General features: G+C 57.2%; 6 protein-coding genes across 6 annotated transcripts; 2 read left to right on the forward strand and 4 right to left on the reverse strand.

Moving 5' to 3' along the window:
* Nucleotides 1–21: 21 nt before the first annotated feature.
* Nucleotides 22–2,566, forward strand: D7B24_000373 (uncharacterized protein; the record flags this gene model as incomplete). Its single annotated transcript, XM_028634631.1, has 4 exons — nt 22–34; nt 575–1,172; nt 1,219–1,363; nt 1,583–2,566. The coding sequence occupies 4 exons, from the start codon at nt 22–24 to the stop codon at nt 2,564–2,566; spliced, it is 1,740 nt and encodes a 579-aa protein (XP_028492688.1).
* A 2,780-nt stretch (nt 2,567–5,346) lies between these two features.
* On the forward strand, nt 5,347–10,407 carry D7B24_000374 (uncharacterized protein; the record flags this gene model as incomplete). The annotated part of the gene is made up of 2 exons (XM_028634632.1): nt 5,347–5,388; nt 5,515–10,407. The coding sequence occupies 2 exons, from the start codon at nt 5,347–5,349 to the stop codon at nt 10,405–10,407; spliced, it is 4,935 nt and encodes a 1,644-aa protein (XP_028492689.1).
* A 1,611-nt stretch (nt 10,408–12,018) lies between these two features.
* D7B24_000375 (uncharacterized protein) lies at nt 12,019–13,926 on the reverse strand (the record flags this gene model as incomplete). The annotated part of the gene is made up of 1 exon (XM_028634633.1): nt 12,019–13,926. The coding sequence occupies one exon, from the start codon at nt 13,924–13,926 to the stop codon at nt 12,019–12,021; it is 1,908 nt and encodes a 635-aa protein (XP_028492690.1).
* A 713-nt stretch (nt 13,927–14,639) lies between these two features.
* On the reverse strand, nt 14,640–16,393 carry D7B24_000376 (uncharacterized protein; the record flags this gene model as incomplete). The annotated part of the gene is made up of 3 exons (XM_028634634.1): nt 14,640–15,947; nt 16,007–16,197; nt 16,291–16,393. The coding sequence occupies 3 exons, from the start codon at nt 16,391–16,393 to the stop codon at nt 14,640–14,642; spliced, it is 1,602 nt and encodes a 533-aa protein (XP_028492691.1).
* A 4,888-nt stretch (nt 16,394–21,281) lies between these two features.
* D7B24_000377 (uncharacterized protein) lies at nt 21,282–22,510 on the reverse strand (the record flags this gene model as incomplete). Its single annotated transcript, XM_028634635.1, has 2 exons — nt 21,282–21,579; nt 21,711–22,510. 2 exons carry the CDS (start codon nt 22,508–22,510, stop codon nt 21,282–21,284), a joined length of 1,098 nt encoding a protein of 365 aa, XP_028492692.1.
* A 3,516-nt stretch (nt 22,511–26,026) lies between these two features.
* D7B24_000378 (uncharacterized protein) lies at nt 26,027–27,208 on the reverse strand (the record flags this gene model as incomplete). Its single annotated transcript, XM_028634636.1, has 3 exons — nt 26,027–26,279; nt 26,336–26,989; nt 27,048–27,208. 3 exons carry the CDS (start codon nt 27,206–27,208, stop codon nt 26,027–26,029), a joined length of 1,068 nt encoding a protein of 355 aa, XP_028492693.1.
* Nucleotides 27,209–27,705: the final 497 nt, after the last annotated feature.

The raw sequence follows: 27,705 nt of genomic DNA on the forward strand, positions 1-27,705 counted from the left end.
CCCTCAACATGTCGACACCACATGCTGACAGCCAGTGAGCAAAACGTAGAGAGACAAGAAATCATCGACATCGACTTTGACGTCACCCCCTGAAACCCTCCCCCCCCCCACCTCAGCCTGTCGTCGCCCCTTGTCCTAGGGAATCCGGCGTGTGCCACTCCGGATTGCTTCACCCCGTGATGAGGCACCATGGGTATGACTCCCTCTGCCCTGCTCCCCCTCCTACCCACGACTCGTCTTTCCCGGCCGACGCCGTCTATACCTTGCTCAACACTCTGTGTCTCGTTACCCCCAACCTTGGCAGCTCGCTTGGCATGTCTGTTAGAATAGTTGGCGAGGGTACTGGGGCTGGTGGGCACCAAGAGCGCATTCGGGGCGGCTGCTTCTCTTCGAGCAGTCTCTCCGAGTAGTCTCTTCGAGTAGGCCACGGGCCGAACTGGTGGCCACGGTGTCGCAACGCTGCTCGCTTGAACCGTCCGCCTATCGCGAGCGGGGTTACTGGTTCTATATGGACTGTCGCCCGCATGAGCCTCGAGCGTCCCCACCGAACTCCTTGCTGACACTGGCACTTTAGGTCCAGAACACGATAGAAGCATGTCTCCCGAGGCCTTGTCCTCTCTCTTCCAGCAGCGGCCCATGCGACCTCTTCCCAAGCGACGGCTCAGGGAGCGTTTGTCACCCGAAGTTGCAGACACGATCGAATACCCTCCGGCGAGCCAAAACTCGAGTCCTTTGTTTCTCTTGCCGGGCATTGTGCGGGACGAGAGGTCGTCTAGTGTGGGAAGAAACTACACTGTCATTCGGGATCCTGGATATGAGGGCGCACCCATTGCAAACCACGAAGCAGGCGAGAGTGACGAGGAGGAGGTAAAGCGGTTCGCCAGTAGCAAAGTCGTCCGTCGATCACACCCCGAGATTTTGAGTAGATCGACCCCGCAGTCGAACAGATCTGGGCAGTCGAAGCACGCAAATCACCAACCGGCACCCTCTACGACCTCTTCAGTGGACGGTTACGATTCGTTCGAGAACACCAATAACAAGAAGAAACGCAAGATTCCCACTGCTGGCGATAACACATTGAATGGTACGCATACTCTTGCCGACATTACCGCCCTCGGAATCACGGCTACCGCTGGTTCGCCCGTGACCGACAATGATCAGTCCGGCCCCGTGTCGCCGTCCTATTATGGATCTTCAGGATTTGTGGCGAACAACCAGGGGATATCTGGTCCTGGAAGAGGGCGTTTTGGTCGTTCAAGAAATGGCAGAAGTCCGCTTCGAGCATTATCAGTCTCTGAAGCAGCCAACAGCTGGGTGGGACGAGGGCCCAAGATCCGGCAGCCTCAATGGGCCGCAAGTTCCAGTAAGTTTACCCGGCCCCTGACCCCGACGTTGTGTTGTGCTTTTATTTCGCCTGTGCCCGTTACCCTCGCCGACTTGACCGCCTGGACGGAGCTTCTCATCCTGCCTGACCTTGTGGGTTGCCTTATCGGCCCCTCGATCAGGCACCTTCCTCCCGCCGAAGCGCTTTCCGCCTCGACCTTCCTACCGCACTTATTTTCCTCACGTCCACAATTCCCAGCTTAACACTGCCAGCTACCACATTGTGTGTACCTGCAGGCAAGAAGTAACTTCGCTAACCCATCGTCCTCCTCCAGACGAAAATACTGGCATCATTTCCAACGCCATCGCCAACGCTGGCAAGGTCTTCTCGGAACCAGGTCAAGAGAACATAAGCTTGCTCTCTCAGCACTCGAACACGTCCAGGCCGCGACCTGCCTCGGCCCAGTTTACATTCACCTGTGATTCTCAAGTACCTGGTACCCAGTGGCCTGGTATGGACCCTGCGGTCCACTCGTCCCTTCCAGCTTATGGTGGGGCCAGCCGGACCAAACACGCATCGATGGGAACCCAAACGGCCGCGGCAAACGCTGGCGCCAACCAGCAGGGCGCGCCTGCTCAAGGCAATGCGGGCGCACCAGCTGCCGCCAAGAAGAAGAAATCTAGACGTCGCGCGGAGAGGGACCTCAAGATGGCCGCTGCTCATCGTCGCCGTGAGGCCAGAGAGAAAGCCTACCACAACCCGCCCCGTCCCGAGGACATGTGGATATGCGAGTTCTGCGAATACGAGCAGATTTTTGGCGAACCGCCCTACGCCCTCATCCGACAGTACGAGATGAAGGACCAGAAAGCCCGCCGCCAGGAACAAGAAAGAAAACGGCTGCTCGAGAAGGCCAAGGCCAAGAGCCGCAAGGGCAAGAAGGCCAACAGTGGCAAGCCTGGTGCTAAGAACACTGATTCGTCTCAGCCGGAGCCGCAACAGCAGCCTCACAGAGTTGACGGAGGGCATACGGACGGAACGCGCTCGCAGACCAATAGCACGGACGAGGATGAAGAGGGGTACCATAATGGCGAATCCGACTACGACGGCCGCTCCTTCACTCACGATGACCCGCCCATGACACTCTCGGACGACCCAGACCCCGAATACCCCGACGACGAACGCCTGGCATGTCCCTGTGCGTCCTGCGTGGCCGGCGCAGGGCACGCAGGGGTGCCCGCCTAGAGAGGAGGGAAAGAAAGACCCCTTCCTGCGTGTCGTCCAATGTGATACCCAGGAAGCCTGCATCTGGACCACTTGGCTACTTTTGTTTTATTTTGGCATTTCTGCGCGCACAGCGTTCTGTTTGAGTTTTGGATTTGACAAGGGACCCAAGATGTGCCCCAAAGCACGTATGAAGTCGATGGTCTCAACCGGTGATGAGGCCTGGGTGGCAACGGAGGATTGCACGAGAGGAGGCGTCATTGTGCGACGTGTTGCGAAGCGCGTCGAGGCTTCGCGCACGGTGTTGAAGGCTGTCGAGTCCGGGTTGGAGCGGGGAGGGGGCAGAGAGGGAGCCAAGAGAAGAGTACTGGCGATGGATGCTAGGCCGCAGCCTGCTAGGCGTTGCACGACCTGACGCAGACAGTCGCCAGTACCGGTGGGAGGTTGTCGTCAGGGTCTTGCGCCATGCCAACGACAAGGCCAAGATGGATGGGTGGTGGACAGGGACTTCGGGCTTGAGGAAGCCCTCGATCTTGTCTGAGGCATGTTCGCGTTAGCACCTCAAACTGGTCACGTCAGACTGAGTACTTCACATCCATTGGGCATGACACAACCCTGCGTGGACGAAGACGCAATGTTTCGCGGTGACCTGGCATGCGACTATTTGTGATCAGCTAAGCTCAGTCGACCGCCCCTGCAACTCGAGAGGTATTGCGATTCGCGAGAGGCCTCATGCGCGACGAACGGCGCAGGTTGTCTCCTCTCGACTCTAGACAGTATCACGTTGCCCTTGCTTCAGGCCTAGACAAGCAAGTGTGTAGGACGAAAAGCTAGCGTGGGTGCACGTCCGGGGGCACTGGGAGCAGCCAGGGCAACAGCAGCACAGAGGCATCTATCTATCTGGTCCTGTGCTGCATGTATGACGTCGTGCCGGCCCCACCACCCCATCGACTTTCGACTGTGTCTACCAGCTTTTCGGGGGGCGGGTGAAAAACATAGAGAACAACAGACACAACCACGATGCACCAGGAGGTCTCGACAGGATCCGCGTTCGTGCCGGAACAGTCGCGTTCCTGAACGCAGCGGGTCGAGCCACGCCCGAGTCAATCTTGGCCAAGGAAGCTGGCGAGCTTGTCTCAGGTCCCCGATGGTGCAGGCTGTTTGTTGATTGAGGCTGAGCATGAAGAACGAGCACAGCCGAACCTGGCTCGTGAGGAGCCGCGCTCCCGGGGGGGGGGGGGGGGAGGAGTGGGATTGGGATTGGGATTGGGATCTACCCAGAACGGCCCAGGCTAGGGAGCAAGCTGCCAAGGCCTTGGGGGGCCCGGCGTCAGCTGGGGAAAAAAAAAATACTCACCAGCAGACGAATACTGAAGTCGACGCTTTGTGCTGTGTTTAGCTGTTGCCTGGGCAGCACCGGCACCTGAGCACGATGTGGTCTCTCCCCACGTCAAGACAAGGGAACGGAGGAGAGGAGGGAGGGTTGTGGTCGATCCAGGCACGAGAGCCTTGGTATTGTGAGACAACCATTTGGTCGTTGTGGGTACACAGGATGTATCGGATCCGCCGATGCGGCGCCATCAGTTGGACGAGGACTAGACGTGAACGTGTCGTGTGGCGGCTGGTCGTCGTCTGAAAGCGGCAGCTTGTGCAGAATGGGGCTGCGTGCTTGACGAATCTAGGTACCTACCTACCGACCTACCTACCTACCTACCTAGCTGTCGCAGGGGTTCAGAGCGTGCGACACTCGGTGCAGAAGGGTTCTTTCTGGCGGTAGGCCTGCTCGTGGTGTTTGTGTGTCCATGTTGCCTTCGCAGAGATATGCAGGAGAGGAGAGCCATGACACTCTCTGCTTGAGGAACCAGAAGAGCCGAGTCGCCATGCATGCGACAGGGGAGAGAAGGTGCGCTTCCCATGAGTGATCGACGCGGGAGCGCATCATGACGGCGCTGTCGATTTGGGCCAGCAGCTAGCAGCGAGCAGCTAGCAGCAGCAGCAGCGGCAACAGCAACAGCAACAGCAGCAGCGACAGCAGCAACCGCCATCAGAGGAAAGCCACCGCGTGCGCTGAATAAGGTGGAGCAGCGCTACCTGGTCTGCCTGGTCTCTGAGTAGCCCCGGTAATTGCCTGTTTAGGCCGCTTAGCGCAGCCTCCCACCGCGTCCGTCGTCATCAGTGGAGCTCGACTCTGCACCTCTCTGTGCCTGCTGCTGGTTGCTCGTTGCCGCTGCTCGCTGCTCGCTGCTCTCCGGTCACTCACTCACGGCTCACCACAGCCAAATAGTCGTCGGGTCTTGCTTCCTTCCTCTCCTCCTCAACCACCCCTGCCCCTGCTTGCCCTTGCCTGCCATTGCCTGCCCTTGCTTGCCTTGCCTTCCCTGAATGGTAAAAATCCACCAGCGTTCCCCCATCCCCCCAGTCCACCATCCAATCCCCAGGGCCAAGCATCGCATCAGGCAGACCACCACCCCCCAGCTCTTTTTTTCCCACCCTGGAAACGGGGAGAGTCCTCATCCATCATCCGACACTCCGCATCATTCATCGACCGCATCAACATCATCCTTCCCTCTCTCCCCCCCGTCCCTTCTCCAGTCATTCTTTGGTACCGCGTCCGCCGCAGCTTCCGGCTCGTCAGTCTGGACCGTGTCCGCCGCCCCAACCGAGCACCACACGCAACGTTCATACCAAGCACCGCAGTAATGCAGGCTGCCATTTAACGTTCCTCGTAAACAACGTCAAAGCTGGAGACTGCGCCCACCATCCGACCCTCCTGGAAGTGAAGCATCGACGAGCTCGCCATCATGTTCGGCAGCATGAGGAAGAAGCACCGGCAGCCAGCACAGGTAAGCTACCAATTGGAGAGTCTTCTTCTGCTGCACCTCTTCACACTTCTGCCACCATCCAAAAGGAAGACCAAGAGGAAGACAAAGAAAGAACACCCCAAGTCTGACCGTTGCGACCTCCTGTAGCCTCTGACTGCCGCCACCGCAAACCCAAACGCGGCCACCGCCGCCGCTGCCGTCTTTGGGCGCCAGAACTCCAATGCCTCCCTCTCCTCCGCCGCCGCCGCCGCCGCGTTGCGATCAAGGCCGACGACGCCGATCAATGTCGGCGAGGTCCAGACCAAGCGCACCCAACGCCGAAGCGCATCCGTCTCCTCACAGAACAGCCAACACGACGCGCGACGAGCTCTTCACAGAACCGCCAGCCAAAGCTCCATGACGGAACGCACCTTCCGCACGCCCTCGCCCTCGCCACATCGACCCGTCTCGTCGGGCGCATACGACTCGCCGCCGCCCGTGCCCGCCATCCCCGAAGACATGCGATCCGACAACGGTAGGAACACGCACAAGAGAGCAACCAGCTTACAGACTCAGCCCTTCCGAGTCGCAAGCCAGAAAAAGCAAGGAGGAGCGGGGTCTTGGTTCGGCGCCGCCACCGAGGGCGCAGCGGTCAATGTCAGAAAGTCGGATGCGTTGCTGTCGCGAACTCAGCCCTCTGAATCCCGACCAGGAGCCGTAAGCCCAACTTCTTCTATCAATTTCTCTCGTCCAAGAGCCTTGCAGGCCGGCTCACCGCCCGCCTCGCCCATCTTCGAAAGAATGCCCTCAGTGACACACAGCCAGCGATATGTTGCTCCCCAGCGAGCCCAGTCCGTCACCTCGACGCACTCGTCCGTCGCCTCCGACCAGTCGTTGGTCTACGACCCCAACTCGAGACGGATGGTGCCCAAGGCCGATTTGCTGGCAAGGGAGTACGACATCGAGCCGAGCGAGAAGCCAGTCAAGAGAAAAAAGAGGCTGCAGCAGCAGCAGCAGCAGCAGTTGCCGCTGGGAAGGAGCGGGTCTCATCTTGCGCAGGGAACAGTGGCGAGAGCCAGAGGTACTGCAGTTGAAGGTGAAGAATCGCACGTTCAGACACGTTCACAGCCACAGACACAGGCACAGATCCAACCAGAAGTTGAGACCAAAGCCCAGCCCCAACTCGTCGTCCGAACCCAGCCTCAGTCGCAACGATTTGTCCGGCCCGAGAGTCCAGAACCCAAGACCCGTCAACGCCACCCGCAGACGGAGCAACCGGCCCCGATCATGACAGCCGCAGTCGCGGCCGCCGTGGCGTCAGGGACAGGCCCTCGAACGCCGGAGCCTCCTCACGCGCAGACTCCGACCACAGCCGGTCGCACGGGTCACGTCAGCAACGGCACCTCTGCTCCAGTCCAGGCTCAGCAGACGGACAGTGCGCCACCCAGCGGCAGGGGCGAGCTTGAAGACGAGGAGTCTTCCGAAGAAGATGAGGAGGAGGAGGAGGAGGAGGATCTCGTTGATGGCGCTACCGCTCACACTGGATCAGAACCCTCCGACGCTGAGGCTGTGCCCGTAAACACGGCTCGCCACTCCTCTCCCCCGTCCTTCTCTACCAGCAGCACGGCCGTTGATAGTTTTGCCGACAACGTCGTGTCGTCAGCACCGCCCAAACAGCACGGCAGCGTGCGAAGCCTCCGCGAGCATTCAAACAGCCCGGTGCGGAATGCGCGCTTTGCGCTGCGAACTGACCAACTTGTAGTCAAACACGAGCCTCCTGCGAGGTCCGTGTCGCCCCGAAAGTCGGCTCTGAAGAACTCGTCGAGTCCATCGCGAGGTGCCTCGCCGTCAGAAGATGGTTCGGATTTGGGTCTGGAGCACTACGCAAGCCACCAGGACGATCTGCCTTCCAATCGGAAGAAGAGCGTACGCGTCAGCTTTGACGAGCACAGCACGCAGGTGATTGGCGAGTCTGCCCAGGAGCAACATGCAGATTCACCTGTCGTGCCGAGCCCTCAAACAGCACGACGACCATGGTACAGCAACATGGGCCGCAACAAGAAAAAGGACTCGGTAGCTCTGGACGTCGACGAAGTCATGCACCCGCGTCCCGCCCTGCCGTCTTTTGGGAGCGTTCGGGACAAGAAGCCGAAAGAAACTGAAGAGGAGCGTCCGCTCGTGCGGCCTGTCGAGTCTGAGCATTCGCCCGCCATCTCCGCCTCGCCAGCGGCTCTTCCTTCATCGCCCGACGATGAGGATATTGATGACCCCATTGGCCATTCCACCGACGGCAACCTGGCCTCCATTTTGACCCGAGAGAATGCGGCGAGGAACGAAGCAAACATCTCAAAGTTCAGAGAACCGTTGCCTCCTGTTGTAACCTCTCTAGAAGGCACCGGATATCACTCCCCCAGCTCTTCCAGCAGCGACGACGAGGACGGCGAGGGGTCGCCTCCTACGCAAGAGACATTCCTAGAGTCCATTGCAGAGGCTCCGTCGGAGCCAGCGCTGAACCCCCTGGACAAGACGAAGGAGAAGGAAACACTTGTCGATAATGCCGAACGCATCAACGTGGGTGGTACTGGCGCAACGCACTTGCAGGTAGATACGGGTCGCGACTTGTCCCAGGACGCTGTTCCTGTCATCACCATCATCGAACCCAGCCCAGGTCTCCAGGAACCCAGCGTGGGCAGCGCGGGCGCAGGTTACTTTGACGTTCCTGGCGGGTTCCCAGAGGACGACAGCGATGGCAATAACGTATCAAGGCCTGCCGCCGCGCCCACTGGACGCGAGGCAGAAGCCAAGACGGCTGTTGCTCCTATCCAGATCCCAACAAGTTCCACGGACCCAAGCGCCGACAATCTCGAGGCCTCTCCACCGAACACGCCCACCGCCCGGGCTCCCGGTGTCTCCACCATCAACGAGGAAACCGAATCGTCTGGCAGCAGTATCTACAGCGATGCTTACGAAGATTTATCAGACGCTGAAGGCGACGGCTTCTTATCCCTAGATGCTGTCTTGACAACGCCCGTTTCCCAAAAGGTTTCGAAAAGACTATTCGAAAAGGCACTGGTTGGCTCATCGAAGGAGGCATCGAAAGATGATGGTATTCAGAGATCTGATCTTTTCGCCGCTTCCACTCCGGCAACTGAACCTCTCGAAACTCAAGATGATTGGGACAAGGCTAAACTGTATTGGAAGAGCTTGACCAACGACAAACGCAAGCAGCTCGAGCGTGAGGCTCAGGAAGAGGCTGGTGTCGAGGCCGACGAAGAACAAGTTGCGCATCCCAAGAAGACAAAGAAGAAGAGGTCTTCACGCGCCTCTCAGGTGTCCAAGCCCACCGAGCAAGACCCGGAACAGGAGGCAGTGCAGCAGCGTCACGGCGATGCCGAGCGCAACTATCAAATCAAGCCAGGAACAAAATACGCCTCGCAGGATGACGCTGGGGTGTCCTCGATGCGCCAATCTCTGCGAGGCACCGAGTCGTCGCAGCAGGGATCTGGTGTTGGTGGCTCAAGGCTTAAGAAATCGATGAGAGCTTCACAACCCGCAGCGACAAATATACCGGAACCCACCATGCGTCGGACGTTGCGCGCAGATCCGCCCGAGACGAATGGTGCGCACAGCCGCAAGGCTGCTTCACAGGAGGTGGCCCAGAGCAACGGCAACATGCGCAAGTCTATGAGACAGAATGGCAACTCGCAACCTAGTATCGGCCAACAGCCCGAACCGGCAGCCAGGAAGACTGGACGTCCCCTCAGTCTGCAGCAAGCTCCCACGCCTCGGGATACGGGCCGGAATCACAAGAGACAGTCATCAGTCGACTCTCCAGCCGCCGCTGCTGCTCTGGCCACCGCACAGCCCAGCCTTCGCCGTCGTGGTTCGGATTCAAGCGAAAGCAGTTTTAAGCGGGCTCGACCCCAGAAACAAGCCCAGGGCTTTGGCTTCCGTCGGTCAATGAGGGCAGCCTCGCCTGAAAGGCCGATGGAAAATAAGAGCTCGCGATTCAGCCTCCGATCCCTATCGCCAGTTGGGCGCCAGAACACCGCGTCTCCACCCCCAACCACGGGAATGGGCAACCGCATGAGCATGCGATCCACTTTGCGCAGCGAGTCGGTCGACAGAGGCTCTTCTCGTATGCATATGCCCTCCTTTGGGCGATCATCGGGAAAGAAGGTTGCGGAGAAGAAGAACAAGAACCGCTACGGAGACTCGAGTGACGAAGACGCTGCAGGGCCGTCCACTTTCCGTAGCCGCTTCGCTGACTCGAGTGACGAGGACGAGCCGTCCGCGCCGCCACCTGCCGCCGGCAAGATGCCGAAGAGTCTACGAAATGGCGGTGGCGCCTCGAGCTCGGCTGCCGCAGCTGCCATGAACTTGCCGACAACTCGTCAGAGACAGGATGCGGCGGAGTTCTCAGAGGAACTCTCTGACAGCAGCGACGAGGACCAGGCACCACCGCAACGGACGCCCAGCGGCAGGCTCGTCAGGGCGAACTCGGAGGGTCGTGGTCTCCAACGCAAACGATCTGGTCGCGGCGAACTGATGGAGTCTGCGACAACACCAGCAGTCAACAGCACCGAGTCGGCCACTCGGCCCGGGCACACTCGGCGGGGGAGCTTCTTCTCCGTTCTCCGCCGAAGAAAAGACAAGGATGGTGCAGGCAAAATCTCGCGGCCGGAACCGAGAGAGAGTGCTGCTAGGCAAGGCACGAAACTCGAACGGAGCAACAGCGAGATCTCGGCGCTGCGTGTCAACAACTCATCGCCGCGCCTGCAAAAGAGGCAGCCGGCGAACTGGCCCCTCCCCGATACCTCCGCACGACCAGCCACCTCTGGTGGTCCCGCCACGGGAGACTCCGCTCCGCAGCCACCATTTATGAAGCGTCGTAGCATCAGCCACACCTTTGGCGCGAGCAACAACCATCATTTGCAGCAGCAGGAGGAGCTGAACGCGAACGTCACCCCAGACCTGGACGAGCAGTCCCAGGCGGGCGGGTCTGTAATGAAGAAGAAGAAGTTTGGCAAGCTGAGGAGGATGTTTGGACTGAACGACTAGGGGTCCGCATACGTGTTGGGATGTCTATCTCACAACGAGTCGAACACCTCAGGTGGAAGAAACGCAGCGTCCGATCGAGTCGGATCGTAATTCTAATGCAACCCGAGCCAGAAAGATGCTCGGAGGGAATCTCTCTTTTGTCAATGAATGGGTACCGAAAACCTCTGGGGGCGTACGCAGGGTAACGCAGGGTAGCAAACGTTAGACCGGGACTGTGTCAACGTATGCATCTGTTTTTTTTTTCTTTCTCTTTCCCTTTCCCTTTCCATTTCCTTTTCTTCTTTTCTTTTAGCTTTCTTTCTGTTTCTCCAGCCTTGTGATTGATGCTTTTTTCTCGATTTGTCCCTTCACCTCGACTTTTGTATCACGAATTTGCACGGCGGCGAATACTCGGGGTGTTCCATCCAGTGGACGACGGCGCAACTGCAGGTCTAGACAGGAGTGCCGGGCAGTTGAGGGCAAGAAAAGGGGTGTCCCGGCGGTCCTCAGGAGCTGTGCTAGGGTGGATGGATATGCTGCCACCTTTTGGCGCTGCGTGCAGCAGTAGTCTCGGGCATGAAGCTCTGGGGGAGTCTTAGTCGTAATAGAGGTGAGCCTTTTGCCCGATATCTGTGTGAGCGCGTGCCTGAGTGTGTGTGAGTGGGATGCATGAGTGCTCGAGTCAGTTTCTCTTGACCGTATCTGCGCACGAGTCGGCCCAGGGATGCCGTTCCTGGAGATGTGATGGGATGTGGTGCCGTGAACTGCACGCCTGTGACTCTTCTCGCCTGCGGCCATCCCGATACATCAGCATGTGTTCAGCAGTCCAGCGTCTACAGCTCCGCCTATGAGGGGAGGGGAGGGGTTCGGTCGGGTCGGTCATGACTCCCATGTTGCTCCTCGCAACGCCGGCGTGCCACACAGCAATAGTACAGACTAGGTCATACGTCAGATACCACAAGACTGTCTCTGTCAATCTGTCTCGGGATCCAGTGCAATCAGCAAAGAACAAAGAAACGCCAGATCCCAGCAAGGAAAGGAAAGGAAAGAAAGAAGACCAAAAAGAAAAAGGCCACCCCCACAGCACTCCTTGTGGAGGCTCTCTTTCTTGTGCCCCTAGTCATTCGTGATCGAACCTTCCTTTTCCCCGTGCCGCCTCGCAGCCCTTCCAGAAGTTTTCTACCCGCGTGATGGCGCCTTGATTCGGGCAGGATCGGCGGCGCAGAGTGTGGTGTGGTGCGGTGCGGAGGCCAGCCTGTGCGGATCCGATACCTTGGGGTTGGGACAATGACTCGACCCGACGCAGGGCTGGGGATGCAAGGACCTGCGAGCTGTTCTGTTTTTCCTGGAGGACATGGGAGAGTGGAAGGGGGGACATGGGCAAACTTGATGGTTGTCAGAATGTCTCAGAGTGTGGTCGTGGTGATGTTGGGGGGTTTCTTTCTTTCCTTTCTGGGCTCCGAGGTGCGTCAGCTGGTTTATCCTGTAGACGGTTGCGGTCTTGTGTCCCGGGGGCTCGACAGGCGATGCAAGTATGTGCTCGTTAACGAGACGAAACGGGGAGGAGCCTCGGTACCTGGAGGAGCAAAGGTAGATGGTGAAATTACTGTTCAACTATGGATTGGGAAGGCGTCACTGAGCCTCTGTCAGGTCGCCGCTGGTCGCCCAGTATACATTGTAGTTGAAGCCGTGTGCCTCGTAGAACGGTCCCAGCTTGACGGGACTTCCACCCGAGGCAGCTTCAAAATCGAGTTCGCCACCCTCAGCTTTGCGTACTGAGCCTAGATCGAGGCTGGGAACCTCGTCCAGAGTGTTGCTACCATAATTAGCGGCCAGCACAACTGGGCCATACGCGAGAGCCGCCACAGATGGCTCGTCGTTGGCGGAAATGGTGTGCAGTGCCATGGGCAGAGTGATGGTGACAATGTCCTCCTCCCCCCAAGATCTTTTGATGGTGGCATAGGTCCCCGGCACAGTCTCGACTCCATCTAATGCTTGTCCATTGATGGCGATTGTCGCTCCCTTTGACCATATTGGGATCCGTACACGCAGGTCCCAATCGCCTCCGCCCTTTACCGTCAAGGTCGACGTATCCTGCAGTGGAAAGTCCGTCTCCTGGAGTACGGTAACCTTTCTCTGCGTCCAATTCAATCTCGATGGTGCGTACAAGTTGACATAAAGAGAAGACTCGTCGTAGAAGTAGATGGAGTCCATCAGCTTTGTGTTGGTCTCCAGTGCGGTACCCTGACAACACCACGCCGTGCCATAGTCAGTACTCCATGTACCTCCACCCCAGGCTGGCCCAACGCCTCGATGGCCGCCAGGGTTGAGAGACGTAAAGTAGGTGACATGACCATGAGCACTCGAGGGGTCTTGTTGTCCAATGGCGTGGTTGATGAGGGCTTGCTCATAAAAGTCAAAGTACTTCGAGTTGCTGGGGTCCATGACCCAGAGCTCGCGGGTCAGTTTAAGCATGTTGTACGTGTTACACGCCTCGGCTGTGTCCTCGTCCAAGTAGCTGGCGATCGCGTTCGGGGGCCTGAAGTGTTCAGACTGACTGTTGGCACCAATGGCATACGTGTGGGCCTGCACAGTAATGTTCCAGGCATTGTGGGCAATGTCGCTGTATCGTGTTGACCCTGTGGCCTTGTACTCGCGAGCTGCCCCAATCCACTTCGGCACCTGCGTATTGGCGTGCAGCCCGTTCAGGCTATCTCGGTTGCCTGCCAAGGGGTCGAAGACGGATGCATGATCGAACCGCTGAGCAACAGTGAGCCAGCGTTCGTCGCCTGTCTGGTGGAAGATGTCGGCCATGACTTCGTTCATCCCACCAAACTCGGTCGACATCATGGCCTGCATCTGGCTATAGCTCAATTTCCCCGTACGCAGGTCTACCCACCCAGCCATGCCAAGTAGGACATCTCGTGCTGTTTCGTCACCTATGTGCCGCCAGACATCTAGGAGCCCGGCCATGGTTTTGTGGATGGAGTAGTACGGGACATTGCCGTTGCTCAAAGTCCGCTTCTCTACAGCCTCGATCTCTGATTCGGGAAACCCAGACAGATAGCCTGGATTGAATCCCGCCTTGTCATTGTTGCCTTGGCATTTGGCCAGTTCGGTCGCAAAATAGCTTGCCCTGTCGCGGCACTCCTCGTCGCGAAGGACAGCCCAACAGTAGGACCAGGCGTTCAAGAAGTGCCCTTGGAAGTGTGAGCGGAATGGAAAGTCAGGAGCATCCCAGCCACCGTTGGGTTGCGCGCCCTGCAGAGGAAGCCCATGAGTTTGCCGAAAGACATAAAGCAGGCGGTCGACGTCAACAAATTTGATGTAGCTAAGTGTCCGATCTTGATTCTCTAGCCATCTGCCTGGGTTCAAGGAAACTTGGCTCATGTCGAACGCAAAGGCTGAGACACCAATCTCGGTGCTCGCTGGCGGAATAGCCTGGCCATTGACATTTGACGACGCGGCGGATAGCGTCAATGCGAAAGCCAAGAGACTGGAAAGTCTGTAACAACGTTCGGAGACTAATGAGGATAGCATTGTGTTTGTTGTAGCTGAGGGCGAATTTGACAGAACTGCCGAAGTCTTTGGGTCATAGGTTAACTAGCGGAGCGAAGCAAAAGCGGCCATATTTATATTTGCGCAGTCGCCGGGCTTCTTTCTTCTCGGGGTGTACAATCATGAAGTGGAAATCCGGGGAGCTGGTGTCGTATTCACTATTCGTTTTGGTCGATCTCCGAGCGGCATGCCTTCCAACTGGTGCGCATGGGCGGCAATCAAGTGAAGCTACCCCGCGTATGGGGTGACGATCCCTAGATCTCCTGCGGAATTGGGGTTGGCCTGGGTGAAAGACTGTCGGCATCAAAGACCCGATCCGCTCAAGAAGGTTGATACCCGAATTTTGAGAGGCTTCTTGCGTGTTTGTCGTTGCCGTAGGGTCACATTGAACATGTAAATCGCTTGTTCCGACGAAACTAATAGCTTTACCGCTCCAATACGAGCCAGGCAAGGATCAAGACGAGCATTACCATGTACCATCCAGCCGAACCAGTACTGTGCAGCCCTGGTCGTTAGTTTGCACCCATAGATCCCATAGATACCAAGAAAATGGTGTGTAATTTTTGTCGGATTGCCAGAACTCCAGTTTCATGCAATACACCTCATCAGCGCCAGACTAATACATGCGAAAGAAAGTTTTCCTGCCGAAAGAGAATACCCACGTAAAAATACAAAAAGGGTTAGTCATGATGGGTTTATGACTTTGATCTGGGCTTCGGGCGCCCCTTGTCGTCAGATCGTGCTTTCTCGCGTTCCAAAAGAAGAGTCAACTGGCTTCTCGATCGGGCCAGCGGTACCGACGGGGCCGAACTCGGTATGGTAGGCATCAGGAGAGAGGTGGTAGAGGGGTTCCTCGCCAGGTAGGGGCTGCTGATGTCGTGGTTGAGGGCGCCAATGGCTTGGAGAGCAACAATGTCCGGTTCGTCTGCGATTCTCGAGAGCTGTCCATTTGCGGCGATATTCGACGTGACTGCCGTAGCATTTGAGAGCAGCCCATATGACGCGGTACGGCCGATACTAGTTTGACGGGGGCGGTGGCGTTCCGAGTTTGACGACGACCGCTCCATGCTTGATGACATGGGGCCTCTGTGCTCATTTGCAGATGCTGGCAAGCTTGACCTTGGAGCAGAAGTAGGGCCTCGGTAAACGTTCGTCTGCCCGCTGTGAACCGTGGAGAACCCGTCTTTCCGTGGACTGCCGTGCAAATCATCCGGCATTCGCGGCCGTGGCCCGCCGAGCAGCGCCTGTGTTGGTTTAGGCAAAGGCTGGCTGGCAGCCGATTGTGTTTGATGATGTCGGTGATTCTGGTTCGCTACTGTAACCGCTGGGTTTGGTTGCACAGCCGGCTTCTTACCGAATGCTTTGGCACTCAACATGGTGTCGTTGGGGTGAGAGTCTGGGGTTGTCTGAGCGGACGCCCGATCCGGATTCGAGGTCACACTGCCCTGCTGACTCCCCGAAAAGCGAGAGCCTGCAGACGAACCCGCCTTTGGATGAGGCTCTGAGCTTCCTGCGGATGATTGAGAGCTTTGTCTTCGAGCCAGCAACGGCCTTCGCTTCGAAGCTGTGGATGAAGCAACAAATCTCTTTGTTGGCGTAGCAGCTTTCTTTTTACTAGATTTTTCCGACGATGCCGCTGCGTTCGAGGAGGCTCGCATGTCTAGCCCGCTCGTGGCGGTGCTGCTAGAGGAGACCTCTTCACTTGACTTGCACTCGTCCTCGTCGGAGCTAGGTGGTGAAACGAAACGAGCTGTTGGGCGGGGGCCGGACTTTGAATCGCCTCTGGATTTCTTCAAAATAGGGTGAGGTGGCGGGGGCCGTGAAGAGGACGCCGAAAGTTCTTTGACAGATGCCGGTTCGCCGTTTCGGCTGGGCTCCGGAACATGGGCCGGCAGAGCGTCTGCTAGAATGTCTTGCAGGTCAGATGGCGGGTTAGAAGGCACGTTAAGCAGCAAGTTTGTCGACTGGGAACTCTTCATAGGCACCACCGTTTTAGGTTCGTCCTGCTCACATGATCAGCCGGGAACCTGCGGCAACACTGCGAGGGCAGGGTGATACATACGATTGGGGGCTCATAACGATTAGGAGACCCTTTTAGTGGCACGAAAGTTGGGCCAGAGGAGATTTGCTGCCATATGTCGGCAAGAACTTCGGCCTTGAGATGGCGCCTGTCGCTGCCCCAGACATGCCACCAAAAGTTCTCGAGTCGGCGCGCAGTCGGATCGTAGAGCTGCTTATTTGTTGTGGTGTAGACTATTCATGAACAAGGCAAGTCAGCCACGCGGGTCATAACGAGACAGACTGCGCAGCTTTCGATGAATTTAGTCGTGTGCGGTGACGACTTACCCTGCCAAAACTGCCTGATGACGTCGAGAGACAGATGATTTAGGTTGGCAACCTTTCCATAGATGCGCTTGTCGTCTTCAACGAAGCCCTTGGGCAGATCCATGTTGGCAAGTGGCGACTAATGGCGAAAGATAAACTCAGAAGAAGGTGAGTACGGCGTGACGACCGTGGTGGTGCGGATGACGGGCACACTGTTGAAAGGGAGGCGCTCAGAGATGGCGCGGACTACGGAAAAGAGTGAGAGACACGCATTGTCGCCGCGTTGGCCTGATATTGAGGGGTGGTAATCCGAGGCGATTGTGAGTTGAGATGAGAAGCACAGCGGTGGTAATGTGAGACGGATGGCTGGCGCAACCTGTTGTGAAGAGCAGTTGGGTCGGCCTCTTTTGATTCCGCCAGCATGTGGAGAGAGGTTGCGCGTTGTGATGGCGAAGAGTGGTGCGCGATGTTCGAGGAGCGGAGGAATCCTCTGGAACTGCGTGCGGTTGACCGTTGTCGAGTCAGGCCCGAAGAAACCGTGTTGTTTCTGAGAGTGCTGGCTCGCTCTTTGACGATGCTGGGAAAGAAATGGTCGACTTTGCTTGTGAGGGCGATAGCGTCGGTACAAACGGAAGCTACCCGCTTGCTACAACGGCTCAAGTCGCCGATGGATCCAGGATAGAGTGCTGGCTCGGGTCAAGGGCATCTGTATGTTGTGAACGCACGATAGGATCTCGGGGTCCGGAAGACGATGGGCATAGCCAGCACCAAGTTGGGGATGAGGTGAAGGAAAGTAGAGGAAGGAAGGAGATGTTGAAGTTGGCAAGGGTGAGACGAGGTCGAGTGGATGTAGCTGGGCGGAGCGTTCCTTAGGTTCCTCCTACTCCGCTACCGACGTACGTACGGTTTGCCGCTCGCTCTGGCTTCGGTTGTGTGGTGAAAATGGCCGGCCTTTCAGTGGGCTCTGGCTAGCTGGAGGAGGGCAAACGGAGGGCAGAGGGCGATAGGGGCTGTGAGAGAGGAAGGGAAAAAATGCACCAAGTGTGGAGGAGGAGGACGGCGGAGCATGATTCACACATGGGTGGCGCTACATGGGGGAAGGGCCTCGTGGAGCCCCTGCTCTAGCCCCTAATGATTTTTAGCTTCTAGGTAATAAGGCAAGATCGGTAAGATAGCCAGCTAGCCACCTCCTACCCGAGTCTTGCCATTGCGCGAGCACCTTTCGCGAGTGAGGAGGTACCTACGGCATGTACCTGGAGGGAGTGCCTTAGGTACCTACCTAGGTACCTACAGTAAGGTACCTACCTACCTAAGGTTCCTTACCTTGCACACCAACCAGCACCATAGTTGTCGGTGAGGGGCGATGCGCTGCTGGTGGGCCAACTACCTGGCACAGGGCGATCGGAGAGCACACGGGGCCGCCCGTGACTGGAAGTCCGTTGAATCTGGAGAAAGGGGGGTGGGAAGGATAGAGGTTTATTTGCCGGCGTGGCAGGCTGCACATGTGTTCTCGAGGTGGTAGGAAGGAGGGGGCGCGATAGAGACTGGGGTAGGTAATTAGGGTACTCAGGTAGGTGCGTAAGTACTTAGGTACCGTGCCTTAGACAGGGAGGGGAGGTGCAGGAACAGGTGCAGCAGTCACTGGGCCTCCGCCTCTCATCGTACCTGCCTCGGAAGAATGTGGCCATCCCAAGGGACATACACACGTACATACCTCCTACTCGAGCTCTGGGCTGGGCCACGAGTCCAACAGTCTCCTTCGATGGCGTGCTCACTTGTCCTTTCGGTTTCCTACTCCCCGCCTCTCGCATGGAGGACAGTCGTGACCTGGAGGCTCAACGGAGCTTCCTACCACCTCCACCTACCCGTTGCCACGCCTTATCCATCAAGGCTCAGGCCATGTCTAAATCTCGCGCTTTTGAAAGCGTACATTGGCGAATGGCTCTGCCCCTGACCCAGTGACTGACCCAGCCCGCAGCTGCCAACTCAACGGCTGCGTACACTCTGCAGACGGCGGTGAGCTGCCTGAAGGCACCTAGTTAAGTCATCCCAGCTGCCATGCTTGTCATGGCTGTATCTGAGTGCCGACTTCTCCATCTCGTCCTCCGATTGCTCTGTTCGACATGGCTCGACCGTTGTCACGCAATGTCTACTGTTTGACTCAGACGAGACCTATGATCTATCGTCTTCGGGCTCGGTCTCTTCCGCACACCGCTGTGGGGCCGACAAACACTGCCAGCGACAAGGGGTCATCATAGTAGCTTACCACCCTGCTAATTGGCTCCCTGCCGCGGCCGAGCATCTCCTGGCAGCCCCCACAACCTCAGAAGGCGACATTCTAGAACACGACGGGTTGGCAACGGCTCTCGCCACCGCTGCCGGTTGTGAAGGACAAGCAGAGCAAGATCCACAAGTGCTTGACAGCGCCTCTGTGCGGCGCTCGACACGGACAGAACCACCCTGCCCTGACATGTTCTCGATTAACATTCTTCACACCAGCTACCGGGTCGACTATCGTCCCAGGCACGGCCCTCTCGGCTCACCGCCGTGTCCTGTTCAGCGTGTCACAACTGACTAGTAAAGAAGCAAGTCGTTGTCACCCACTGGGTACTCTCGGAAGTGCCATTTGTCATGGTATTCACCGACGCCATCAGCGCCTCCGATCCCACCTGTCAGCCACTCGACGAGTCCAACGAGACACCATACGATCAATCCTCGCTCAGCCTGAAGGAGCGAGAGTTTTCCCGCTTCCAACCCCTCCATGTGATCTTGTGACGTCTCATGATCTCCCGTTGCGGGGAGACGCCGGCCGCTACAGTCGTGTGATCAATCCCATGTCACGGGATGGTAGGCGCAACCGGAACAGGGCTGAGTGGACAGTTGCGCTTCAACGCGGTCCAATGCAATCTACTCCGCCGTTTCGCCGAGGTGCCAAAGCTTGTCTCGTCTCATCTCGCTCCAAAACCCCGCGCTTCAGGGGAGGGGTAAGAAGCCTCCAAGGGGAAAGGATTCCAAGGAGAGAGGGCAAAGCGTCAGGAGGGGAAATCCGGGGCAACCCCCTGCCGCGAACCGTTCCTGTTGCTCTATCCCATGACATCCCAGCACCATCTCTAAAAGTATTCTGTCTGCTCATTCTGCCCTGTGTGGAGAAGACAGCGGATCAAGTTGGTCGTCCCGGACACTAGGCTGGCTATCGGATACTACAATGAGATCAGTCAATCACTTAGCCAACCTCGATTGATGTTGTATCGCTCATAGCAAGCTCACGTACTGGCCAACCGAGCTTGATCGTCATACAAGTCGACTTGCGTCAGACGAGAACAGGCCTACGGTGTCTCGGGCAAAGGTCGACATGTAGGACGTTTGGTCTTCGGGGAAAGTACCCCCGAGAAGGCAGAAGTACAGTCACTGCCTCAAGATTGAATGGCAGTTTCCCGACAGGACAAGCCTTCATCTTCGGCTACACATCTTTGATCTTTCATCTCCAATCTATATCGTCGTCTTCCACTGACCTACCATCCTGAGCTCCACCAATGCTCCCCTTACTGTCTTGGTTATCTCCTATTGTCGTCTCCAACCTGCCTCCCTTGCGAGACTCGCATCGGCATCTTCCAAGACCCCCCGTTCGGTGCCTATTCATCATCGTTCTCCTGCCTGGGTTCTTTAGTGTTGATACTTTTCTTCATCGACTCTTGCTATTTATGCATCTCTACACCTTCGTGATCAAGTGAAACAACTTCTGACAGACGGCTAAGTATGATCAGCAGGAGATCAAAAGTGGTTGTCAAGAACTCTAAACCATCAATACCTGATGTGCCAGGATGCAGACATTGCTCAATAATCGGATATCAAGCCCGTCGGTAGCATGAGCTGAAGCAGCGGGCTGGATACCGCGACAGGGCCACCCTATTCTACCCTGTTCTTTTAAATCCCGCCATGGTTATATTCTTCTGCTCTCTGTTCTGGGACGGTTCTGACGATACCGCACGCAAAGCAGCCGAAGCCCCTGCAAAGGCTACCGATCCGAGGACCAACGCTTCAACCCACACCTTGATTCAGCCTCTCTCGCTCAGCCGGGCACCCATCTGGTGAGTCGCTCCGATGTGCGTGTCCCGATCGATGCTGCTACCTCGCAGATGGGCACAATCTTTCATCATCCTGCCAGCCCATGTAGTATCCATCTTTGGCAAGATAGCTACGCTTCACATCGACCTCACCGCCAAGCTACTTGGAACCTCGGTGTTGACCGGCGGTATCAGGTCTGTGATGGTGCGAGGAAGTGCGGCAGTTTGAGGAGACGCGGAACGCCAAGTGTGACTCGAGTGCCAATCAGCCTATTTTTGTCTCTCCTTTCCCTTGTGCTTCATGCTGAAGCCCAGCGTATGTGAGCCGCAAGACGGAGGCTGGGGTTGTGATTCTGGCCATCGCTGATGATACACGCAGGCCGGCTGCGGATATGCCCATTGGTAGTTCTTACCGCGAGCGGCACATCGATATCCACGCCGAGGGTGAACATACCGTCGTCGTGCCTTCGCCGGCAATGTCATCGCCAACACATCACACATCACACAAGCTGGACTCCAGAGAATGAGTCGATGGCTGAAGCTGCGGCACGTCGTTGACAGGTGCAGAGACTTGATACTCATGGCACATTTGGATGTGCCGCCATAGCCCACGCACCAGCACAACAGTGAATCACGTGCTTGTTGTACCACGCGGAAGGCGCCTTCGCAGTGAAACGGTCACGAAAAGAGTAAAAATATTCATGTGTGTTCCATATTTTTCCGAATTAGTTGGTTGCGAACATCAAATGTACGCCGCCGCTCATGCGACGCGCATTTTTCTTCCCACTTCACACCACACCACATACGTCATGGTCCCATCGTAGCGGGTCCAATTCGCAGGAAGCCCAACAGCACGCAAATGACGTTTCCCCTTTGCGAGCAGCGGGGATTTCGTCCTCCCACCATGATCATGTCCTTTATTCATGGCTCGTCGCCGCGTCCTCTCGCTTAGGTGACGGTGTATCCGCCGTCGACGCGGAGGTCGGCGCCGGTGACGTACTGCGAAGCATCGGAGAGCAGGAAGGTGACGGGACCCATGAGATCCTTGGGCTGACCCATCTTGCCCTGAGGGATGAGGGAGATCCACTTCTTCTTGAGGTCTGGGTTGTCGTCGAGGATCTTCTGGGTGAGGGCCGTGAGCATGTAGCCGGGGGAGATGCAGTTGACGCGGATGCCGCAGTGGGCCCACTCGACGGCCAGGGAGGCAGCAAGGTGGCGAACACCGGCCTTGGCGGCGTTGTAGGGACTGTGGATGCTGTTAGCTCTCGCTCTCTCTCTCTTTCTCTCTCTCTCTCTCTCTCTCGCTGCCTGGTCTGTAGGTGCAGGATTTGGGATGGCGAAGAGACTAAGAAAAGGAAAAGGACGAAAGGTACTCACGCCTGGGGCTGGGGAATGTTGACAATGGATCCGGACATGGAGCCGATGAAGACCATGCTGCCCTGGGCCTTGCGTTCCATGAGGTGCTTGGCGACGGCAATGGCGAAGAGGTAGGTGCCGTCGACGTTGACGCCCCAGAGCTTGCGCATGCGGTCGATGGGGTAGCTGACGGCGTCAAAGTTCTCGGTGAAGCCAGCCGAGGTGACGAGGTTGTCGATGCGGCCGTGCTTGGCAATGACGTCGGCGATGCAGGCGTCGACGGACTCGGGGTCAGAGACGTCGGCGTAGTGCGCCGTGACCTTGGGGGTGTGCTCGGCCTCGGGGTTCTCCTTCTTGAAGGCGTCGATGAGGTTGCGGGCCTGGGTTTCGGCCTCCTCGAGGTTGAGGTCGACAATGGCGAGGTCGCCGCCGGAGTAGTGGACGCCCTGGCCCATGACGAGGCCGAGGCCGCGGGCGCCGCCCGTGATGACGGTCACACGGTCCTCGAGGGAGAAGGAGGCGAGGGTTGGCTTCGCGAAGCCGCCGCCGTGGCCACGAACGACCTTGGAGCTGGGGAGCTCGTGGTCCTCCGGGTACTCGACTGTGACCTCAGGGTCAGTACGCGAGTAGGAGCCGGGCTTGTCGGCCAGGGGCGCTCCGACGCGGAGGCCGCGGCGCTGCTGTGACTGGTTTTGGGACCGCTGGGCCTGACGTGCAAGCAGAGGGGCTGGGGCGGAGGAGGAAGAGGAGGTGAAGGCGGCCGTTTGGGTGCGGGTGCGAAGGGCGCGAGCCGCAAGGCGGTTGCCCACGGGGCGGAACATGATGTGTAGTTTGTGTGAGAGACGGTTGAGTGGGAATATCGAGGAGGAGGAGGAGGAGAAGAAGCAGCAATTGCTATGTTCAGGCCCTGGTTCTTGGATCGCCTGGTATCGTGGAGTTCTCGGGTGTGTAGGTGATCGAGAAGAGAGAAGGATAGAAAGAGGAAGGAGGAGGTAGGAGGAGGGTAACAAATGCTGCCGAGGGCCGGAGGCGAGTCGTAGTTAAGTGCTCCGAAGACGACTGAGCTAAGCAGAAAGATCCCAGGGGGCAATACCGGTCGGGGGTCCCTGACTAGGATGGCGAAGCAGACGAGGGACCACGAAAAAAATAAAATCCCAATGGATTGAGAAAAAAAAAATGGTTCTTAGGCGGCGGTTGTGTAGAGGGAGGCGTGGAAGCAGGTAGCTTGGCGGGGTAGCTGTAGAGCTGTGTGCGGTGCTGATGGGCAGAATGGGGGAGCTGGGAGCTCTGATCGCGGTTTCGAGGAATGGGGCAGATGACGTGTGGGGGTTTCAATTGGAGGCAGACAGGGAAGCTGGAACGGAATTGGATGTGTGAATGGATCAATTGGGGGTTTGGTTAAGGAACGGGGCGTGGGGTGTGATCGTCGAGGGTCTCAAGATCGACACGAGTTCAGTGTGTTTTGGGTGTCTGGGAGGCGAAGTCGGAACGGGTACCTTTTCGTGCCTAGCGAAGGGGCTGCCCTTAGGAGGACATTGGTAGGAGGAGGAGGATGAAGACGGGGTTAGGCACCGTGGTCGAACAACCATGAGAAGAGGGGAAAGATATATAGAGAGGCACGACATCTCACGATACACAAGAACCACGAGAAGGCTCTCTCTCTTCCATGCCGCCGCTCGTCTTCGTCTCGATGGACGTGGCATGGCTTGCATAGAGATGGTGTGACTGCTTGCGGGCGGGGTTGCGAGCACCCACGACACTTCTTGTCTCTCTCTCTCTCTCTCTCTCTCTCTTTCTACCTCTTCCCTTCCTCTCTATGCTCCCCCCCTCTCGTGAGATCAGGCTGTGATTGTCAGTGCTGGAGCTCCCCCTGTTCTGGCGAGGAGCTCCCCCCTGTCACCAAGGTCCTTAGCCTGCCCGGCCGCCGAGATGGTGTGCGCTTGTCTGTGAATGAGAGAGGGGGGGAATGTGTGTGTCGCTGCGGGCGTGATGCAAGCCAAGAGCCTTGTCGCCTCCGGGGCAGCATTGGCGGGGCGTCGCTTGCGTCTGGGCCTCGTGAAGCGACCCGACGAGACCGGTCGGCGGTCGCATCGTGGGTGGCAGGGTGTGCGTCGAGGTTGCTTCGCAGGCGGGCTCGGGAGTCGGTTTTGACGGCCTAGAGGAATCCACGCTGGCAAAGAAGGTGTTCTAGACGCCGCCTGGGTGGACTATGGGCACCAATGGATGGCAGATGGAAGGGTGTGTCTTCAAGGGTCCTGCAGGCTTTGTTTCCATTGGGGAGGGTGTGGGGGCTTCGTGCTGACACCTCTCAGAACGAGGCAGGCCTATCTACCTTACCTTGGGTAGGTTCTGTAACATGCACTACCACTACGGATCAACATCCAAGAGTGACTGACTGCGCCGCACCCAAGTTCATATACCTACCTACCTTGCCTACCTTGCCTTAGGTACCTAGGTAGTAGGTATGACAGAGAACACCGTGGTCTGGCAAACCAGCTACCACACCACGCGTGTCGACATCAAAACCCCCCTCCCACGGCATCGCCACTGAAACGAGAAAGCGTTCTACTCAATCTCTTTCCCAATGTTGATTTATTTTTATCAATTCGTCCGCACACACCTCGTCCCCCCAATACGCGCCGGACATTTCTGGTCCCCGCAATGGGGGGAGAGGGGGGCTTGATGGATGTTGACTCGGATCGATGCCGCGCCTACGGAAGCAACCCCCAGGAGACCAGCGGTGTGCTCGCCAACCAGCCGATCGTCGCCTCTCGTCAGTCATGTTCCGTCCGCATTCTTTGCCCTTTGTTTGTAATTTTTTTTTACGCTGCCCATCTCGTTTCGCTATGCTCAGTCACATAACCTCCCGACCCTTTGCCATCTTTCGAAGATCCCAGCCGAATGGTCGCCTGAGGTGCTCTTGATGAAGATCCAATCCAGCAAGGGGACCTCCTCCCCCCTTTTTACCCACATCCTGCTTGCGCCCTTGACATGCTGGTCCCGACCGACGACCCTGCCACCTGAACCATGTTCCAAGTTCCTCTCCGCCCCAGACGTGCTCTCTCTCTCTCTCTCGCTCTCTCTCTTGTGCACCTGGCACGACGCCCAGCATCCGGCTCCCGCCCGGATGCCGCGAACGACGAGACAGCTTCATTTGCGGGGCGGGGATCCAGTATAGGGCGCCCCACGGCCCCAAACCCACCGTGTCGTAGCTGAGCACGGCGTTCCAAATCTCGGCATCGTGAAAAAGCGGCCGAGTGCGCGCGTGTGGGTGGGTGACATGGCAGGTTGGGCAGGGGGGGGTGACAAACACAAAAAAAAAAAAAAAGGCCACACTCCTTCAAGGTAAGCTCGCTCTGAACTGTCATACTATACTATACATCGGCTCAAGATGAATAAAAGGAGATGTGCCTCCAAACATGTCGCCGATTATCTAGTAGGTAGAACTTCAGAGCATTTCATTGAGATAGCAGGTGTTGCGAGGGTTCTGAAGCTAGGCGTCAGTCTGGATGATATCTGTATTTGGCGGAGTTGGAGTGCGGCTCTATCTGTCACCCCCTTGGAGGTCCGGAAACAAAGAATGCCTATATAAGCAGCACATCAATCAGGATCCGTGCGGGAGGGTGCTTCTGTTGAGGTTGGGTAGGAAATGCTAGGAGATCTAGGTACCTGAGCATTACGCCTGCCATAGTCTCTGCAACCCACTTGCCTGGCATCTTGTCGATTCACCCGAAAGGACCTGACTTGGGCATCAATCAGTAGATCCATAATTTGTGCTGCGATTTTCACCATCCCTTGCCAGCTTGGTGATTTGCCCTGGCCCATGTTCCTGATTACCACCCCTCCCTTCGCAGCGGTACAACGGATCAACGACTGCCCAGATTTCTTACGGACGTTACACTTGGACCAGTGTAAGCGAGTGGAGAAACATGTTTGCAAGATTCAAAGGGGGTGCTAGAATCCATCAAGCTATTCGTGCCGCAGCGCAATGCTGTCAATCCAACCTCGTCTCAATGCTGAGCACACTGATCGGCACTAAAACCAGAGACCGTGAGCTCGCTGCCATGCCTCACAATCCTACGCATATAGCCCCTGTGTCTGCTGAATATGCCTCCGGATGCAATTGGATGAGCTCAAGGACGCTCGCTGCACCGTACTCCATCGTCTCGGATCGAAAAGCAGTGAACATGAATCAACACCAGAGATTCTCGCCAAGAAGTGGAATAAATGGGTTGCAAAGAAAAATACAAATCAGCTTTTGCAAACTCGCTTGTCATCATCGCCTCAACCTCGCTACCCCGCAAACATCAACGCCCACCAAGGCCGCCAACATGGCCCTAGCTGATCTTGAGAGCGTCGAGCTTGGCCTGGACGCTCCTGAGCACGTCGGGGTCTGGTTCTGGTTCGACCTTGCGGGGTTTGAGTCGCGGGCAGTCGGCGCATTTGGGGTGTTGACACTTGAGACAGGCAGTGCCGTCCGCGACGCCGCCGGGGAACATCTTTCTGCACTCGTGGCACTCGTGGTGTGGGATGGCGTTGGGGCCAAACACGTCGCCAGGATAGCCAAAGGGGTACTTGTCCTTCTTGGGGCTGCAAGAATATTAGCACATATGCAGATAAAAAGGCCATCAAATGGAAACACTAACGGGTCTCGAGGGCAGTCGGTGCAACGGACGTGGCCACACTTGGCGCACTCCTTGCTGCCGCCAATGAACAGGCCTTGGCATTCGTGACAGGTTCTTCGGATTCTCTGGCGCGGCTTCTTGTGAACGAGATCCTGACCACCGCATTTGCTGGGCTTCTTGAGAACAATCTCCTTTCCGTCAGGGTAGTATCCGTAGTCGGGGACGATGGGAGGGTTCTCCTTGTTAGACTTCAGGATGGCGGCGCGCCTCTCACGACTCGCAATCTTCTCGGCCTCGGTACGCTTGGGAGGGTAGCGCTTCGACTTGGTGGAACCACAGTTGGGGCACTCCTTGGCAGAGCTGAAGGCAGCGTTGCAGGAGACACAGTTGCGATGTACGCGCATGCGGATGGGCTTCTCGACGCGTAGTGCAGTACCCTCGGTGCTGAACCAATCGCTCTGCTTGATCTCCAGGCCGTACTTCTCGCCAAGCTTTCGTGCACGCTCCTCAAAAAGCTCCTTCCTCTGGACCTTGCGGACGCCCTCGTGATCCGCAAGCTTAGAATCGGTCGTCTCAGCCGGCTGGACGGCTTCCGTCACGGGATTCTCCAGCCTGGAGGTAGCCTGCTCGGCGGCGGCCTGTTGGGCGGCAGTAGCCTTGGGAGGCTGAACAGCACTGTGACGTGTTAGAATCCTATTCAGGAATGTGAACTTGGTGTGCTTGGAGAACTGACGTGCGAACATTGGCTGTCGCGCTGGTGGCGGCAGCGCCAGACTTGGACTTGCTTGATTCGCCCTTCTTCAAAATCGTCTTGGCTCTCGAGAGAAATTTCCCGAAGCCCTTCTTCTCCTTCTCCTGGGGCACCGAAGGCCCCGCCTGTGCCTGTGAGCTCATGGTGGCGATAAAGATGAGCAACGATGCGCACTTGTCCGCGACCGTGCTGTATTGTTGATGTTTGAGTGATTATGCCGGGATGTTAACAAGAATGTGCGTCGGTGCTGGTCCTCATCCGAGTTCTCAAAAAAACACTCGTTCGTAAGTCGCCAATGAGTTTGCGGTGCAAAGACTAGGGTGCTGTTGGTCGTGAGGTCCGAGTCGTGGAGTGTCGGGCCTTTTGCCGGGTGATGTCTCTCGCTCTCTTCCTCCTACAGTCTGACGAACAGCTCGTACAAGAGGGCGACTCGGAAGGGAATCCAGGCTCTCACAATCACTGGAAGGTCGAGGTGTTGGCGAATACAATCGAACTCGTCAGTCTGGTCTCTGACGATTAGATGTGTATGTCGAGCTGACGCCGCAGACCAAAGTGCTGAAGGCGGCTCTGAAAGGTGGTTCAAGAAGAGGAGAGCGGGAGAGACAGTCGGGATCCGGGACGGGGAGGGCAGGGTGGATGA

The sequence above is a fragment of the Verticillium nonalfalfae genome (genome assembly GCF_003724135.2).
Source record: "Verticillium nonalfalfae strain VnAa140/NRRL 66861 chromosome Unknown scaffold_101, whole genome shotgun sequence".
Lineage (NCBI taxonomy): Eukaryota > Fungi > Ascomycota > Sordariomycetes > Glomerellales > Plectosphaerellaceae > Verticillium > Verticillium nonalfalfae.